The following is a 15926-nucleotide window of genomic DNA, read 5'->3' as shown; positions in this document are numbered from 1 at the left end:
CAGGCGGCTTGAGAGAGCGCAGGCACCAGGCAAAAATGCGCTTTCGGGGGATTCAGAGAAATCTCTCTGGGATGACATCTGAGGACAAGAGGGAGCCAGCCACACCAAGCTATAGGGTGAGAACATTGTGCAAAGGCCCTGGGGCAGGGATGAGGGTGGCTGTGTTTCCAGGGGAAAAGAGAAGGCCTCTGTTACCAGGGCTTTGAGCAGTGAGGGGATGTGATCTTTCCCCTATATTAGAAATAACATCCCTCTGGTTGCTAAGAGAAAAGGGACTAAAGGAGAGAAGTTAAGTGGGGAGTGGGGGAGGCGGGGAGGTCACGTCGTGTCCACTGGTCCTGAAGTGTTGCTGGCAGCAGCAGAGGATGAGAGACCCCCCCTGGAAACTGTGGAGGTTGCAGACAGGTGGCAATGGCCAAAAGATGGTGCTTTTTAAGATAGACAATAATACAGCATGTTTATACAAAAGGGATGAGCTGATGAGAATACGGTGTGTGTGTGTTGGGGGGATATGGACGTGCCAAGTACAGGTTAGAACCAAAATGCGCAGTTTTCTGGACCAGGCAGTGAGTGATTTCTTAGCATTCAATTAGATCTAGGAAATGGATCAGCATGGGACAATGGGTGGTTTGCAGATAAGCACACAGGGAGTTAGCACTAGCCTGCAAGGTGAGAACTGAGTCCATTCCGGTGTGGCAGAGGGGAGGGTGCTAAGTGGACGCTCTGGGGACCCTCTGCTACTGCCTTTGAGCCTCTTCCCACTCCAGAGCCCTGGGCAAGGAGGTCTCTGGTATTCAGGCAACAGCTCATGAATGCGGCAAAGTCACCTGTACACGAGGGGCAGTGAACAGGTGCGCGCCGTGGGGGAGGGGAAGGGAGGGGCGAGCGGGGTGTCTCGGCCAGCATCAAGCTCTGCGATCGAGTCAAGGGACATCCAGTCTTCCCTCCACAGACCATTCAGGCATCAACAAGGGTGACTCCTGGCGGCCAGGCGGCTGCCTCACCTGAGGACGCCTCCAGGTCTCCATGGCAACCTGTCCTTTGGCCATGGCCTCTCCTAACATTTCCTTTGGCTGGTGACTTTTTTCCTTTTCAACCCAACTCCCGCTCAGCTCACTGGGAACGTCAGGCAGCAAATAATTCAGCCTCCAGATCGCTCTCCTTGGCAGACTCAATCCTTCTGCTCAAAGGAGAGGCTGACCCCCTCCCAATCTGAAGCAGAGCTGGCAGCATCGTCCCCAGAGCCTCGAAATTGAGGAACGAACAAACACAAGGGAGAAATGCAACCACGGACCAGAGCAGACTTATTACTGTAGTATGGAGGAACTTGCAACAACGATAGAAAGACAGTGGTCCCCAGAGGTTTCCAGGGGAGGGGGATGGAAGAACAGGTGGAACATGGGGCGTTTTAGGGCACTGGAATTGTTCTGCATGATATTGCAATGACAGACACAGGTCATTAGACATCTTGTTAAAACTTACAAAACTGTACAGGGCAAGGTGTTGACCGCAATGGAAACTGTAGACCTTGGGTAGTAGCACGGCTTCAATCTTTGTTCACCCCTTGTAGCAAATGTACCAGGCTAACGCAAGATTAATGGGGGAAAATGTCTGTGGAGGGGTTATATGGGAATCCCCTAGAGTTTTGTTGTAATTTTTCTGTAATCTGAAGCATCTGTAAAAATTTAGTTTATTATATTTTAAAAAAAGAGCAGTGGAAATAGACTTTCCTTATCACCCCCAAAACATCCATGGCTCAGTGAGATTTAGTAAGCCAGAGAAGCAGGGGCCCCTCCTCAGTATTAGAAGATAGAATCCCTTTTCTCAGAGGAAGGTGGGCTGATGGGTGCAGATGATGTGTGAGCCCCTGCAGGGTGTTAGGCCAGGCAGAGGAAGATTTGCATTTTAGAGATGCCTCTGGCCTCCCTGGGAGCAGTGGATCCCAAGCAGTGGCAGGGAGGGGTGGGACCCTCAGGAAGCCCGCGCCTGATTTGAGGGGTTGGATACAGTCGTGGGGACTCCCTGGGACCTGGGCAGAAGGTCCCCACAGGCGCCCACCTGACAGGGGCGTCCCAGTCCCATGTAGCAGATGTAATTGACTTCCGCCTGCCTCTGTGGTCAGCCAGGGTTGCGCACGACCTCCTCCATCCTTGACAGAAGGGCCTTCCGAAATCCTGGGAGCCGTGCCTTCGGTGGCGCATGCCCCTGTGAGCTGCGTGTTGTCGAGTCTCCCCGGAGACACTGCCTATGCAGTGAGGGAGGCTTATATTCACTTTTTTTTTTTCTGGTTCAAGATATTACTTAGGCATGCTCTTTTTTTCAAGTTCAAGTTCACAGGAAGGAGCTGCACTTGACAGTCTGGCAGGTCAAGTGCAGCTCCTTCGGTCGTTCCAGGGCAGGTCTGTTCTCTGGCCACACGGCAAGTGGAGATCTAAGCTTTTTTCACGGCCCCAGGTTGGGGTGTGCGATGGATTGAACTGTGTCTCCCCCAAAAGATACTCTGAAGCCCTACTTTCCAGGACCTCATTCGCTAATGAAGTCCTGACGGATGGAATTCAGCAAGTCAAACCAAGGGCGTAACAGAGGAGGGTGGGTGCTTACCCCAACACGACTGGTGTGCTTAGAAGAGGAGATCTGGACACAGAAAGACCGACAGGCAGAGGCAGAAGGCATGCAAAGACAGATAGAGGCGTGGGACAGCCTAGAGCCTTCTGAGGAAGCAGGCCCTGCCCACGCCGGGACTTCTGGCCTCCAGAGCTGGGAGACCAGCAGTCTGTCGTCGGAGGCATTAAGTGGTGCTTTCTGATGCCAACGCTGGCCCCTCGGGCGGGATGACTTGGAGGTGGAGCGGCCAGGCCAGCCTCCCAGCTGCAGGCGGCAGGCTGCTAAGAAGGTCTCTCGGAGCTAAGGTGTCTCCGAGCTCACGTCTCTCCGAGCTTAGGCGCCCTGGCTGGGGCTGCGCTTTGGGGCTCTGACCAGGCTCTTCTCGCGCCCTGGCCACACCTGCCCAGGTATCCGAGGCTCACTCCCTGGCCTTCTTCAAGTCTGTGCTCGCAAACGACTCCCCCCGCAGAGCACCCCCGGCCTCCCCGTCTCCCTGCCCCAGTTTGCTTTTCTCCTCCACACACGTCTGCTGCACCCCACAGTCAACCATGGACCCACTTGCTTGTTAGCTGTTTTCTCAATGCCTCCCATTTTGGCCCCTGAGGACTCCCCCAGGCCTCGGGCAGGGCCAGCATACAGCAGGCGCTCATTGCTACTCGGTATGGAACCACTTGGGATCCTGGGACGGGACGGCCTGGACCAGGCGGTCCCTCCTGACACTTGGCTTTCCCTCCAGTCCTGGCTCGGTCCAGGGTCTGAATCCGATCGGGGCAGCCCCGTAAACACACCTACCAAAGGGGGGCGGAGGCCCCGCTTCCCGGGAGCAGCCGCCCGCCTCCTGGGCCCGCCTGCCGTACGTCGCCCAGTAGATGTTGAGGTACTTGGATTCGTGGCAGTGCAGCTTCAGCTCCTCGTCCTCACACGCCGTCTTGTTTTTTAACTCATCTGAAGCAGAAACAAAAACCCGGGACGCCACATCAGTGTCCCTCCCAAGGCAGGAATCTATGAGCCGCGCCTGGGGGGGTGGGGGTGGGGTGGGGTGGCTGCTTGCCTCCCGGTCCTGCGACCCCGGAGGGCCGCAGCCCGAGAGGGCCTGCCCACCGGGACCCTGACCCTGGAAATTCATGCCTTTCGTTCTCAGAACCGCCCGCTGTGGACTACGTCTCATAGCACAATGTACACTTATGGCTTTTTAAAAAGGCAGGAATGAGCTATATATTCTGGATGCTACCTTTGGTCATGAACGTCTAGTCTGCCACTCATTTTAAATGTAACCAAAACAAAAGCAAAGCAAAATATAAAGTGGACCACGGACTTTTTTTTTTCCCTTCGATGTGTGGAATGCCACCCCCAAATAGTCTTTTGTAAAGACCAGTGATGAAAATGCGCTTGTCTTGCTCCATCACCCCACAGCCTGGTTTTTCCGATTTTAAATAGCAGCCACCTAGCCAGAGGCACATTTTGTGCCAAGCAAGCACTGGAGCTCACAGCAAACAAGACTAAGTCCCGTGGTCGCCCAGGCCGTCTCCGGCTGGCCTGGGCTGCAGAGGGAAGACTGCGGAGAGGAAGGGTGAACTAGCACCCCAGCACCCCTCTTCTTTCCTTCACTCCCCGTTTCTTCCGCGTTATCTTTCTGGACTGGAGGTGGGAGGCAGATGGCAGGTCCCAGCTGCACCAAGCCAGAGATTTTTGATCTGAGCGCTGAGACCCAATGGTGGGTCATGCCAACCATTTAGTGAGTTGTGACTGGAAATTAAAAATAAAAAAAAAAGAAAGAAAAATGGGTGGCGGACTTGGCCCAGTGGTTAGGGCGTCCGTCTACCACATGGGAGGTCCGCGGTTCAAACCCTGGGCCTCCTTGACCTGTGTGGAGCTGGCCCATGCGCAGTGCTGATGCGTGCAAGGAGTGCCCTGCCACGCAGGGGTGTCCCCCGCGCAGGGGAGCCCCATGCCCAAGGAGTGCACCCTGTAAGGAGAGCCGCCCAGTGTGAAAGAAAGTGCAGCCTGCCCAGGAGTGGCACTGCCCACACGGAGAGCTGACACAAGATGATGCAACAAAAAGAAACACAGGTTCCCATGCCGCTGACAACAACAGAAGCGGACAAAGAACACGCAGCAAATAGACACAGAGAACAGACAACTGGGGTGGGGGGGAGGGGAGAAAAATAAATAAATAAATAAATCTTTAAAGAAAAACGGAGTAGTCTGGAAAACATCGAAGTACATCGCACAAAACTGGACAAACTCTGTTTTATAATTTTAGCAAACACTTTCCTTGAGCGTGTGTGCATGTTATTGGGTCAAAATGTCAAATGTTTTTCCTACTATGGGTTGCATAGTAAGCCTTAAGCCTTCCAGAAAGCCAGGCTGACTGCGCTTCGGTATCTTAGGATCAATGAAGCTTAAGCTAAAAACCTAAAACACAAAAGAAAATACTCTCCAAATATATACTCTACCTTTATGTAACTTACAAAGTCCCAAACTTTTCTACCCAAAGCAGACGCAACTGTGAGACCAAACTTTTGGGCTGTGGAAAGGCAAACTTTTTGTAGGGTATCAAGATTACAGTTGCCTTTAGGGCTGTTAAACCTTGGCACTGATCTTTAAAACATGATAATGGGAACCTATAAGATTAAGGAGAAGTTGCTAAGCAGAAACCAGGTTCTAGATCCATATGCTAAAAAAAATAAAAATAAAAATCCGCTTTCTTATTTTAGCCTGCACGAAGGACTATCATGAGGGGAAATTAAAGTGGTGAGTGAGCAAAATGTTTAGAATGGCCTTTACATGGGAACTGGAAATTTTAATACAACAGCTTAAACTTAAGAGTCAAGAAAAGTTTTGTTTTCTTTTTACAAATACAAAGAACGCTAAGTCTGACCCTGACATCGGAGAGTTTAATTCTTTTTGGTGAGTCATATCCAAACTGGCATCGGCTTTTCAAGACTGTTTATTAGTAGATGCTAAATCCCATCAACACCGAAATTTTGCCCGACTTCAAAGGCACAGAGTGAATGATGGTCTTTGGGGCAGAAACAAGGCTACAGGGAGACCCAGCAAAAATGCCAAAGCACCTTTCCAAATGGGAGACTACGGAAAAATGTGAAGAATGCCTTCCCGTGGCAGAACTAGCCAAAAAGGGGGGGCGGAGGCAGGACAAAAACCAACCTTATCTCAGTGAACTGGAAAGTGTTTTTGTTGGTTTTTTTTTTTAAACCAGCCTGGCTTCTCTCTTTTTTGTAAATCAGAATTTTCAAAAATTACAAGAGTTGTTAAGGTACATTGTGAAATGCTTGTATTAGCCGCGTCCTTCCGATGGGTGAAATCCGTTTATTAAAGGTGGCCTTGATGCTGGCAAAACTAACCCAGAGTAACCCAACACCCACATATAAGGCCTTCAGATTCCTGCCGGGTTGCCCGAGATTTTGTCCCCAGATTACGGGCAAGTCATCTCCTAGAAGGGGAGGGGCCTGTGTCACGTTCTGTCCTTGGGGTGCCTGCTGTGCTGTGCTGAGTCACTTGGCTCCTGGGGAACGTGCGAATTCACTGTCACTTAAGAGCGACGTTTTGGAGTTTCAAGACCCAGAACTATTCACATGGCTGCTACTTTTCTCGGGGGGCTAAATTGTGTTTTAGGGCTCTCGGCGGGTCTCAGCTTGGAGAAGGTGTGGGCAGGCTTCCAGAAGCTGCCAAGTCGAGCCCTCCTGTGGGTTTAGGTGGGAAGAGTGGAGCGAACGTGAGAGAAGGTAGGCTCCGACTGCTTAAAAGGACAAGGAAATTCTCCCTCCTAATCCTACCAATTAGAGAGCTAGATGGGCTGCTCGTTCCACTTTTATAATGCACATACGCATTTGCCCAGCAGCAGTGGCCCTTCAAAGGGCGGCAGTGATGGGAGTATTTTATTACTAGCGTTTACAATGGCCAGACATTAAAATGCAGACAGACACACTTTTATTGTGTTTTAAAATCCTGTACCCTGCACAGACCATTTCCATCTGACTTCTACCACCTTGGCCTGTTACTTACTGCTTCTCAATCATTCACACTTTAGTAAGAATTTCTCTAATAGTGTAAAACTTGGTAACTCTTCTTCCAAGAACAAGTTAAAGTAATTCTTACAGTTGCTACCTGGCTCCTCTGGATTTGCTCACCTGTGCTTCCCCAGAGACTGGGACAGTACCTGGCCTGTACCAGGTGCTTATTTGTTACGTAAATACATCTTGAGTGCCCACTGCTCTGGGGTTACAGGTAAACAAACGAGAGGCATTCTGCTGGGTGTTGCCGGATTTTTTTCTAGGTTCTTGGCTAAGCCACGAGAAATGAATTTCGAGAGCACACCGGGTTAGTTAGGCCAGTAATTTATTAAGGAATGATGAGAAGAGAAAATTTCATAAGGAACACAGAAGCCAGGGAAATTCAAATGGCGACAGCGGCTGTGAAGAAGATAAAATAGGGTGGTGCAATGGAATGGTAGGGGGCAGGGAGGACACCCACTTGAGACTTTTTGGACAGAGAAGGCCTCTCTGCATAGGCACCAACTGGGCTAAAGCCTAAGGGATGATAAGGAACTGCTCTGTGGAGAACTCAGCTGGAAACTGTGCTAGGGTTGGGGCGGCAACCACCCGGAGTGGAACCGGGCACTGGGGAAGTCCGGGCAAGGTGTGCGGTGCCCTCTGATCCAGCATGTGGCCCCACACCTGGGCCCAGAAGGTGCTCTTTAAATGCTGGTGGAAATGCAATTAATAAACAGACTAAACCACACATTGGAGTGACCTCTGCAAGATGCTCCCTATTCAACCAGGACCCCTTTATGGGTTTCTCCCAATTTTTTTTATTCTGGGACATTTCAAACATAGAGAAAATATGAAAGACCATCACTTCCACCACCTGGATTCTCCAATCGTTAATGCTTCGAACGAGGGCTGCTTTAGAAGGGGTATCCTTCTAACTGTGGACGGAGGGAACTGGGCAGTGGAGGAGAAGGCGGCAAAGCCAAAGGCATTCGAGAAGGCAGCCGTTTTTCAGATCCAGTCTTGGAGGAATGGGACTAAGGAAACAGGGATCTAGAGGTGATTTTTCCAAGCCTGTTGGGGTGAGGTAGGAGCCGATGAGAATGCCAGAGGGGGACTCACAGAGGAAGGCTGGGCTGTTTGCAAAGGTCACACCTGCTTGCGGGTGTTTGTGATCATGTGTGCATGCGAACAAGTGGGGTATGAGCAGGTACGGGGGAGTGTGTTTGTGTATGATAAGGCCTATGGGTGTGATAGCTTACATGTGTGCAAGTGTGTGTGATAGTGCCTATGTGGGTATGTGTGGTTGTAAGTATTTGTGATAGGAAGTATGGATGAGTATGTGCATGCATGTTGGCATGGTAAAGCTTCTGGCATGTGAGACAGTGCATGTGTTATGTGACAATGTATGTAACAGCATGTATGTGTGCAGTAGTGTGTGTACGTGTGTGATAGTGTATGTGTGTAATGCCATGTGTGTACTATAACAATAGTGTGTGTGTTCAAGTGACTGTGTGCATTGTGTGTGTATGTGCATGTCTGTGCAATGTATATGTATGCGTGTGTGCATGAGTGTGTTGTGCATGTGATAGTGTGTACGTGCAAGTGTCTATGCACGTGTATGGTGAGTCTATGGCAGCGTGCGTGCAGGTGTCTGCACAGTACTGGGGCAGAACCAAAGGGGCGGTTCCGAGGTATCTGGGACGAGGAGGGAAAGGGCCTAGGACAGAGCCTGGAAGTCTGCTCTTCAGATCCGGGACTTCTCCTTCACAGTGAACTTGACTCAGAAACACACGCCTCGCCCGCCTCAGGCACTTGAGGTGCCAGGGTCTGGGGCATGGCGGGCTCCAGAGGCAGGAATCCACAAAGGACAAAGTGCAAAAACTGAGAACGACTGTATTGGGGTGGAAGTGGGGGATTTAAAAAATTCTCAACATTGACATTTTTGGTTAAACGTACTTGCTCTGCTTCCTTTTCAACATGTTTTTCTGAGGGTTCCCAGGAAGCTCTAAGCCAGCAATTGCCTGCAGTGTCTCTTGAGTGGAACTTTTGGCTCTTGGAAGTGGGAGCCACTTATTAAAGAGTAATTTTTTTTTGCGAGTTGTATTATTTTATTATTTTTGCAGACTTTAAAACGTGCATGCAATAGAAATGGTGAAAGGCGAAGAGGAAAAGCACAAGACTCAAAAGAGATTGCTCCAGCCATGGCCTCTTGCTTTCTCCTTGGGAACAAACCAGGGAGATGAAAGTGGGGAAGAAACCGTTCATAAAGATCCAAAATGTTGGGCTCAGTTGGCAAACCATGGCGCTGGGCCTCCCAGAAAAAGCGGCAGCCTTTCAGTTGGGGTCAGCCTCATAGATCTCCCTCAAAAAAAAGAATTAGTTCCTCAGTTTGAGGAAAGGCAATGTAGTCACGTCCTACCACCCCCGATATTCTTAGCATTTGTACAACCTAGTTTCAGATATTGGGGAGGATTTTGAAAATGCACAAACATGAAATTAAACCTGGGTAGGATACACCCCTGGCGTGCTTACTAAGATGAGTTTCAAAACAGAGCTCACACCAAAAGGCAGAGAATTTTCATCAGGCCTGCAAATGAAACTGGAAACCCACATCCCCAAATACACAGCTTCCCCGCCCCCCATAAGTTACTTACTAGGTTGGCATTTAAAGGAGACCAGGAGGTATTTACTGCTTCCAGGACAAAGGTCAGGTCCAAAAACACGGCTATTGACCAGGAAGTGGCAGGCCCGCTGGTTCTGGCACTCGTCCAGCACCTTCTAAAATGAGGGGGTAGAAAAAGGGATAGACTTGAAAACCGCAAGTCTGGGAGACCCCAAGCCCAGGCTGCTCCAGGCTCTGAGGAGGAAGGGGCGCCCCCCACCTGGCCCACAGTTCCTGCAGAAGGCGTTCACACCGACCTGAGCTCACCCACGGGGGCAAGGGGCTGGCTCCCTGTTCTTTTCCAAAGGAAGAAACCTGACCCCAGGGCGCCAGCTCCCAACGGCAAACCAGCCTCCAATTAGCCTCCACCGGCACCGCAGCCAAGGCTGTTGGCAAAAGCTCTGCACTGCAGCAGGTCCAGGAGCATGGGCATGATCAGAGGCTCACAGAGTAGCAGGCTGAAGGGATTTCAGGTGTCCTTCGAGGAGAGGTTTCCCACACTTTTAAAGCTGAGAGAACTGTGGAAAGCAGAAATGATAACCATGGCTCCTCACGCTGAGAAATGGCCTTAAACAGGCCATGGAGAGCCTGGCGTTTGGGGGAGGCCTTGGAAGCCTAAACCTTTTCCAGGGTTTTCAATTTAAATGCCTCGTTGTTTGTGCTCGCTGTCTGCTCTCTGTTCATCTTTTTTAAAAAGGAAGCAGCAGGAACTGAACCTGGGACCTCCCATGTGGGAGGGAAGCACCCAATCATTTGAGCCACCTCTATTCCCTGCTTGTTGTGTCTCTCATGGTGTTTCCTAGCTGTCCCTTCGTTGTGTCATCTGATTGTGTCAGCTTGTCACGTCAGCCTGTTGCGTCTGCTCGCTGTCTTGCTTGTCTTCTGTAGGAGACACTGAGAGCTGAACCAAGGACCTCCCGTGTGGTAGGCAGGTGCCCAACTGCTCAAGCCACATCTGCTTCCCAGGTTTTCTCTTTTGACCCATGATGCAGGCCAAAAAGTAAAAATTAAAAGGTTGATTCCCACCCTCGCCATACTCAAGGGTATGGGCCCACTTCCTCCTTGTGGGGCAATTTTCTTAGTTGAAATACTTAGACTCTGTGAACCATGTACTTTAAGTTTTCCTTCAGGTGGGAACGTAAAATGATGCAGCCATTATAGGAAATGGTTTGGTGGTTCCTCAAAAAGTTAAAACACAGAATTTTGATATGACCTGGCAATCTGATTTCTAGATATATATCCAAAAGAACACAAAGCAGGGAATCAGGCAGGTATCTGTACATCAGCATTCATAGCAGCATTAACTATAATTTTGCCAAAAGGTGGAAGCGACCCAAATATCCATCAGCAGATGAGTGGATAAACAAAAATGTGACATACACATACAATGGAATATTATTCAGCCGTAAACAGGAATGCAGTGCTGGCACATGCTGCAACGTGGATAAACCTTGAAGACATCATGTTGAGTGAGATAAGTCAGCCACGAAAGGACAAACATTGTATGATTTCACTTCTATGAAATAACTAGAACGGGCAAGTTCATAGAGACAGAAAGTAGATTACAGGTTACCTGGGGATGGGGTGGGGAGGGGGAAATGAGGAAGCAGTGCCTAATGGGCAGAGGCTCTGGTTGGGGTGATGGAAGAGCCCTGGTGATGGCAGCACAACCTTGCGACATAACTAATACCACTGAAATGTAAACTTCAGTGTTTCAGCTGGGAAATTTTGTGTTGTACATGTGTTACCCCAGTGCAAAAAAAAAAAAAAAAAGAGAAAGCTTTCCTTGAAATCTCTCTCTGTCTCTGGGTCTCTTTCTCTCCTCACTTTTGCCATTCCATTCTCATTTGTTAATGAATCAGCTTGGAGGCTCACGGCCACCTGCCCAGGAGCACAGAAAGACCCAGCATTTTGCCGCTGTCCTTTGCCCCAGGTTCCCACATGGGACAGTGATAAGTACAGAGGTATGGTAAAGTGTAAAACGGGCACCAAGAACAGTAAAAATGTTAGCAAGACTCCGGTTATTACTGAACGTAGCGTGGATTCATGGGTCTTTCTGAAGGTCCACGTGGCATTGCCACATTCTCCCAGGAGCCCGTGGGACATCTCTGTGGAGACGCTGGCCCTCCTGGGTACCGCCCGCCTCCTGAGGTCATGCGGATGGGTGTCCTATCCAGAAAAACGCCCAGGGAAACCCTGTGAAAACCTCAGGCGGCCCGGCCTTCAGACGTCGCGGGAGATTGCCGCATGGCACAGCCGCAGGGCGGGCGTGAAGGCAGCGCTGTGTCTAGACTGCATTATGAGCTAAAAAATGCCCAGAGGGGGACTCCCTGTGGACATGCAGGCACGGCGGGAACAGCCCAGCTTCTTCGGGGCGCCAGCAACCTGCTCTCTGCCTCCGCTAAGCAATCTCCCTCTGAGGATGCACCTTGCCTCGCTCCCAAACACAAGCTGAAAGACGCGGTGGAAAAGATCTCTTGATCTCTGGATGAAAGAGCAGGGCACGGGGATGTTTCTGGCAAACAAACCCTCCAAAATCAGAATTACGTTCACAGATGCCAACTCGCCGGCCTGGTTATGGGAACATCTTCCCCCAGGCTTGGCTGGCAGAGGCAGGCGCCGCGCGGGAGGACGAGGGTGGCGCCCGTGCGTGGAGGCTCCAGGCTGCCAGGCGTTCATACTTTACCAGGGCAGGCACTTCCGCGTGGCACTGGCCCAGCATTCTTTTTTCTGGTGTTTTTGAATTTTTGATTGGTTTTTGTTCTTTATGTTCCTAGGAGGGCAGCAGGTGGCCCGGGTACCAGGGAAGGGTGGGCTGGACGCTTGGGATGAGGAATGGGGGGCATAGGACTACAAGTGGCCCCAAAGGGGAATGCCTGGGGCAGGGTGGGGCATACAAGGAAAGTACCTGCCGGCTTCCAGAAGAAACATATTGTCTCTCCAGGAAGTATGAAAACCAGGTCTAAGGGAGGCATTCAGACACATTCTTTGGGCCTCTTACCTGGTGTTTTTACCAATAACATGCACACCTGGATCCTGCAATGCTCAGAATCAGAGCAGTAAGGGGTGTGGGGCATAGAAAAATCGTCCTATTATGTGTGTGTGTTTAACTTTTAATTTAGAAATAATTCACACTTATAGAAAAGTTGCAAAAATAATACAGAAACAATATGTAGAACTTCACTGTATCCCCAGATACCCAAATTTATCAACTATTACCATCTTGCCACATGTATTCTATCTATCTATCTATCTATCTATCTATCTATCTATCTATCTATCTATCTATCTATCTATCTCTATCTACCTACCTACCTATCTATTTTCCAAACATTAGGGAATTGGTTGCATACATCATGCTGCTCTACTACTTAAAATGTTCATGTACATTTCCTGAGAACAAGGACACTAACTTATAATAACCACCATAAACACAACTATCAAGTTTAAGTTAAAAAAATTTAACACTGGGAAACGGACTTTGGCCCAGTGGATAGGGCGTCCGTCTACCACATGGGAGGTCCATGGTTCAAGCCCCGGGCCTCCTTGACCCGTGTGGAGCTGGCCCATGCGCAGTGCTGATGCGCGCAAGGAGTGCCGTGCCACACAGGGGTGTCCCCCGCGTGGGGGAGCCCCACGCGCAAGGAGTGCACCCATAGGGAGAGCCGCCCAGCGCGAAGGAGGGAGCAGCCTGCCGAGGAATGGCGCCGCCCACACTTCCCGTGCCGCTGACGACAACAGAAGCGGACAAAGAAACAAGACGCAGCAAAAAGACACAGAAAAACAGACAACCGGGGGAGGGGAGGGGAATTAAATAAATAAAAAATAAATAAATCTTTAAAAAAAAAAATTTAACACTGATACAACGTATACAGTCCATATTCCAATTTTTTCCATTGTCCCAATAATGTCTTTGGGGCATTTTCTCCTCCATAATTAGATCCAGCCCAGGAATATGTGTTGCATTTAATTGTCACTGTCTATTTAGTCTCTCTTCGTTTTTTAAATTGTGGCAACATAGGGAGCGGATGTAGCTCAAGTGGTTGAGTGCCTGCTTCCCAGGTACAAGGTCCTGGGTTCGACCCCCGGTACCTCCTAAAAGCAAAACAAACAAATGAAAAAACTGTGGCAACATAAATACAACATAAAATTTCACATCTCAACCACTCCCAAGCATATACCTCAAAAGCTTTAATCACATTCATGATGCTATGCTACCATCACCAAAACTTATCCTTCACTCCAAACAGAAAGTCTGCACTCATTAAGCCATAACTCCCCTTTCTCCCTTTCCCCCTGGCCCTGGTAACCTATACTCTACTTTCTGTCTCTAAAAATGTGCATATTCTAATTATTGCACATAAGCAAGATCATACAACATTTATTCTTTTGTTAGTGTAGCTTATTTCATTCAACATGCTGTCTTCAAATTTCATCTGTGTTGCGGCATGTATCAGAATTTCACTCCTCTTTATGGCTGAATAATATTCTATTGTGTGTATATGCCACATTTCATTTATCCATTCATCTGTGAATGGACACTTGGGTTGTTTCCACCTTTTGGCAATTGTGAATAATACCACTATGAACACTGGTGTGCAAATATCTATTCAAGTCCCTGCCTTCAATTCTTTTGGATATATATACCTAGACGTAGAATCGCCAGGCCAAATAGTTCTATGTTTAACTTTCTGAGGAATCATCAAACTGTTTTCCACAGAAGCTCTGCACCATTTTATATACCCATGAACAATGTAGGAGAGTTCCTAATTCTCTGCTTCCTTTCTAGCAATTGCTATTTTCTGGTGTTTTTTTCCTTCATTAATAGCCATTCTAGTGAGTATGAGATGACAATCTCATTGTGATTTTTTTTTTTTTTTTTTTAAAGATTTATTTATTTATTTAATTTCCCCCCCTCCCCTGGTTGTCTGTTCTTGGTGTCTATTTGTTGCGTCTTGTTTCTTTGTCTGCTTTTGTTTCTTTGTCCGCTTCTGTTGTCGTCAGCGGCACGGGAAGTGTGGGCGGCTCCATTCCTGGGCAGGCTGCTCTTTGTTTTCACGCTGGGCGGCTTTCCTCATGGGCGCACTCCTTGCGCGTGGGGGCTCCCCCACGCGGGGGGACACCCTTGCGTGGCACGGCACTCCTTGCGCGCATCAGCACTGCGCATGGCCAGCTCCACACGGGTCGAGGAGGCCCGGGGTTTGAACCGCGGACCTCCCATATGGTAGACGGACGCCCTAACCACTGGGCCAAAGTCCGTTTCCCCTCATTGTGATTTTGGTCTGCATTTTCCTAATGGCTAATGATGTTGGGCATCTTTTCATGTGCTTATTGACCATTTATATATCTTCTCTGGAGAAATATCTATTCAAGTCCTTTGCCCAGTTTTTAATTCAGTTGTCCTTTAGCTCTTAGGTTGTGGGAATTCTTTAGATAGTCTAATATATGGTTTCCTAATATTTCTTCCATTCTATAAGTTGTCTTTTTACTTTCTTGATAATGTCTTTTGATGCACAAATGTTTTAAATTTTGATAAAGTCCAATTTATCTATTTTTTCTTTTGTTGCTCGTGCTTTTGGTATAGTCTAGGAATCCACCAGTTAATTAAAGGTCCTGAAGATATTTCCCTGTGTTTTCTTCTGTTTTATAGTTTTGGGTCTTATATTTAGGTTGTCAATCCATTTTGAGTTAATTTTTGTATGGTGTGAGGTAGGGGACCACTTTCATCCTTTGGCATTGGATATCCAGTTTTCCTCATATCGTTTGTTGAAGAGTGTTCTTTCCCTATTGAGTATATTTGTCATTCCTGTAAAAAATCAATTGGCCATATGTGTGTGGGTATATTTCTGAACTCTCGATTCTGTTACATTGGTCTATATTTCTGCCCTTATGCTAGTACTGCATTGTCTTGATTACTGTAGCTTTACAATAAGTTCTGAAATCAGGGAAGTGTGAGCCCTCCAACTTTGTTTTTCCTTTTCAAAATGTTTTTGACCATTCAGGGCCCCTTATGGTTCCACATGAATTTGATGATCAGCTTTTCCATTTCTGCAAAAAAGAAAAAAAAAAAGACTGCTGGAATTTTTATTGAGATTGCATTGAATCTGTATTTCACATAATATTAAGTCTTCCATTCCATGAATATGGGACATTTCCCATTTATTTAGATCTTCCTTGATTTCTTTTAGCAATGTTTTTAGCAATGTTTTCCATGTACAAGGCCTCTACATTCTTGGATAAATTTATTCCTAGATATTTTATTCTTTTATTTGCTATTGTATAGGGAATTGTTTTCTTGATTTCCTTTTCAGATTGTTCATTGCTGGTGTTTAGAAGTGCCAATGATTTCTGCATATTGTTCTTATACCCTGCCAATTTGCTGAATGCATTTATTAGATTTAGTAGATTTTTTGTAGATTCTTTGGGATTTTCACTTTCTATATATAAGATCATGTCATCTGTGAATAATGATAGTCTTACTTCTTTCTTTCCAATTTGGAGGCCTTATATTCTTTTTGCTTCCTTTCTTTAGACCTTAGGGAGAGCTACATAGCATTGAACCTAATTCTCTTTCTTCTTATTTATCCTAATAAATTTTATTTTTACCCACATTTCTTCACGGCTGATAAATTCAAACTGACTTCATG

The 15926-nt window shown here is 47.9% G+C and overlaps 1 protein-coding gene across 3 annotated transcripts in view; it reads right to left on the bottom strand.

Moving 5' to 3' along the window:
* EVA1C (eva-1 homolog C) overlaps positions 1 to 15926 on the bottom strand; it is an 86190-nt gene that overhangs the window by 28851 nt on the left and 41413 nt on the right. For 2 of the 3 annotated variants that reach the window (XM_071214920.1, XM_058296163.2), the window contains exons 3-4: positions 9272 to 9395; positions 3397 to 3549 (exon numbers count right to left, since the gene is read on the bottom strand). In XM_071214920.1, the coding sequence (XP_071071021.1) occupies positions 3397 to 3549; positions 9272 to 9395 (277 nt within the window). The remainder of the gene's footprint in view (positions 1 to 3396; positions 3550 to 9271; positions 9396 to 15926) is intronic. The other variant, XM_071214921.1, reaches the window with a different exon arrangement.

The sequence above is a fragment of the Dasypus novemcinctus genome, chromosome 4, assembly GCF_030445035.2.
Source record: "Dasypus novemcinctus isolate mDasNov1 chromosome 4, mDasNov1.1.hap2, whole genome shotgun sequence".
Taxonomy (NCBI): domain Eukaryota; kingdom Metazoa; phylum Chordata; class Mammalia; order Cingulata; family Dasypodidae; genus Dasypus; species Dasypus novemcinctus.
The sequence above is the reverse complement of the archived record's forward strand: the minus strand, read 5'-3'. Positions and strand labels throughout refer to the sequence as shown.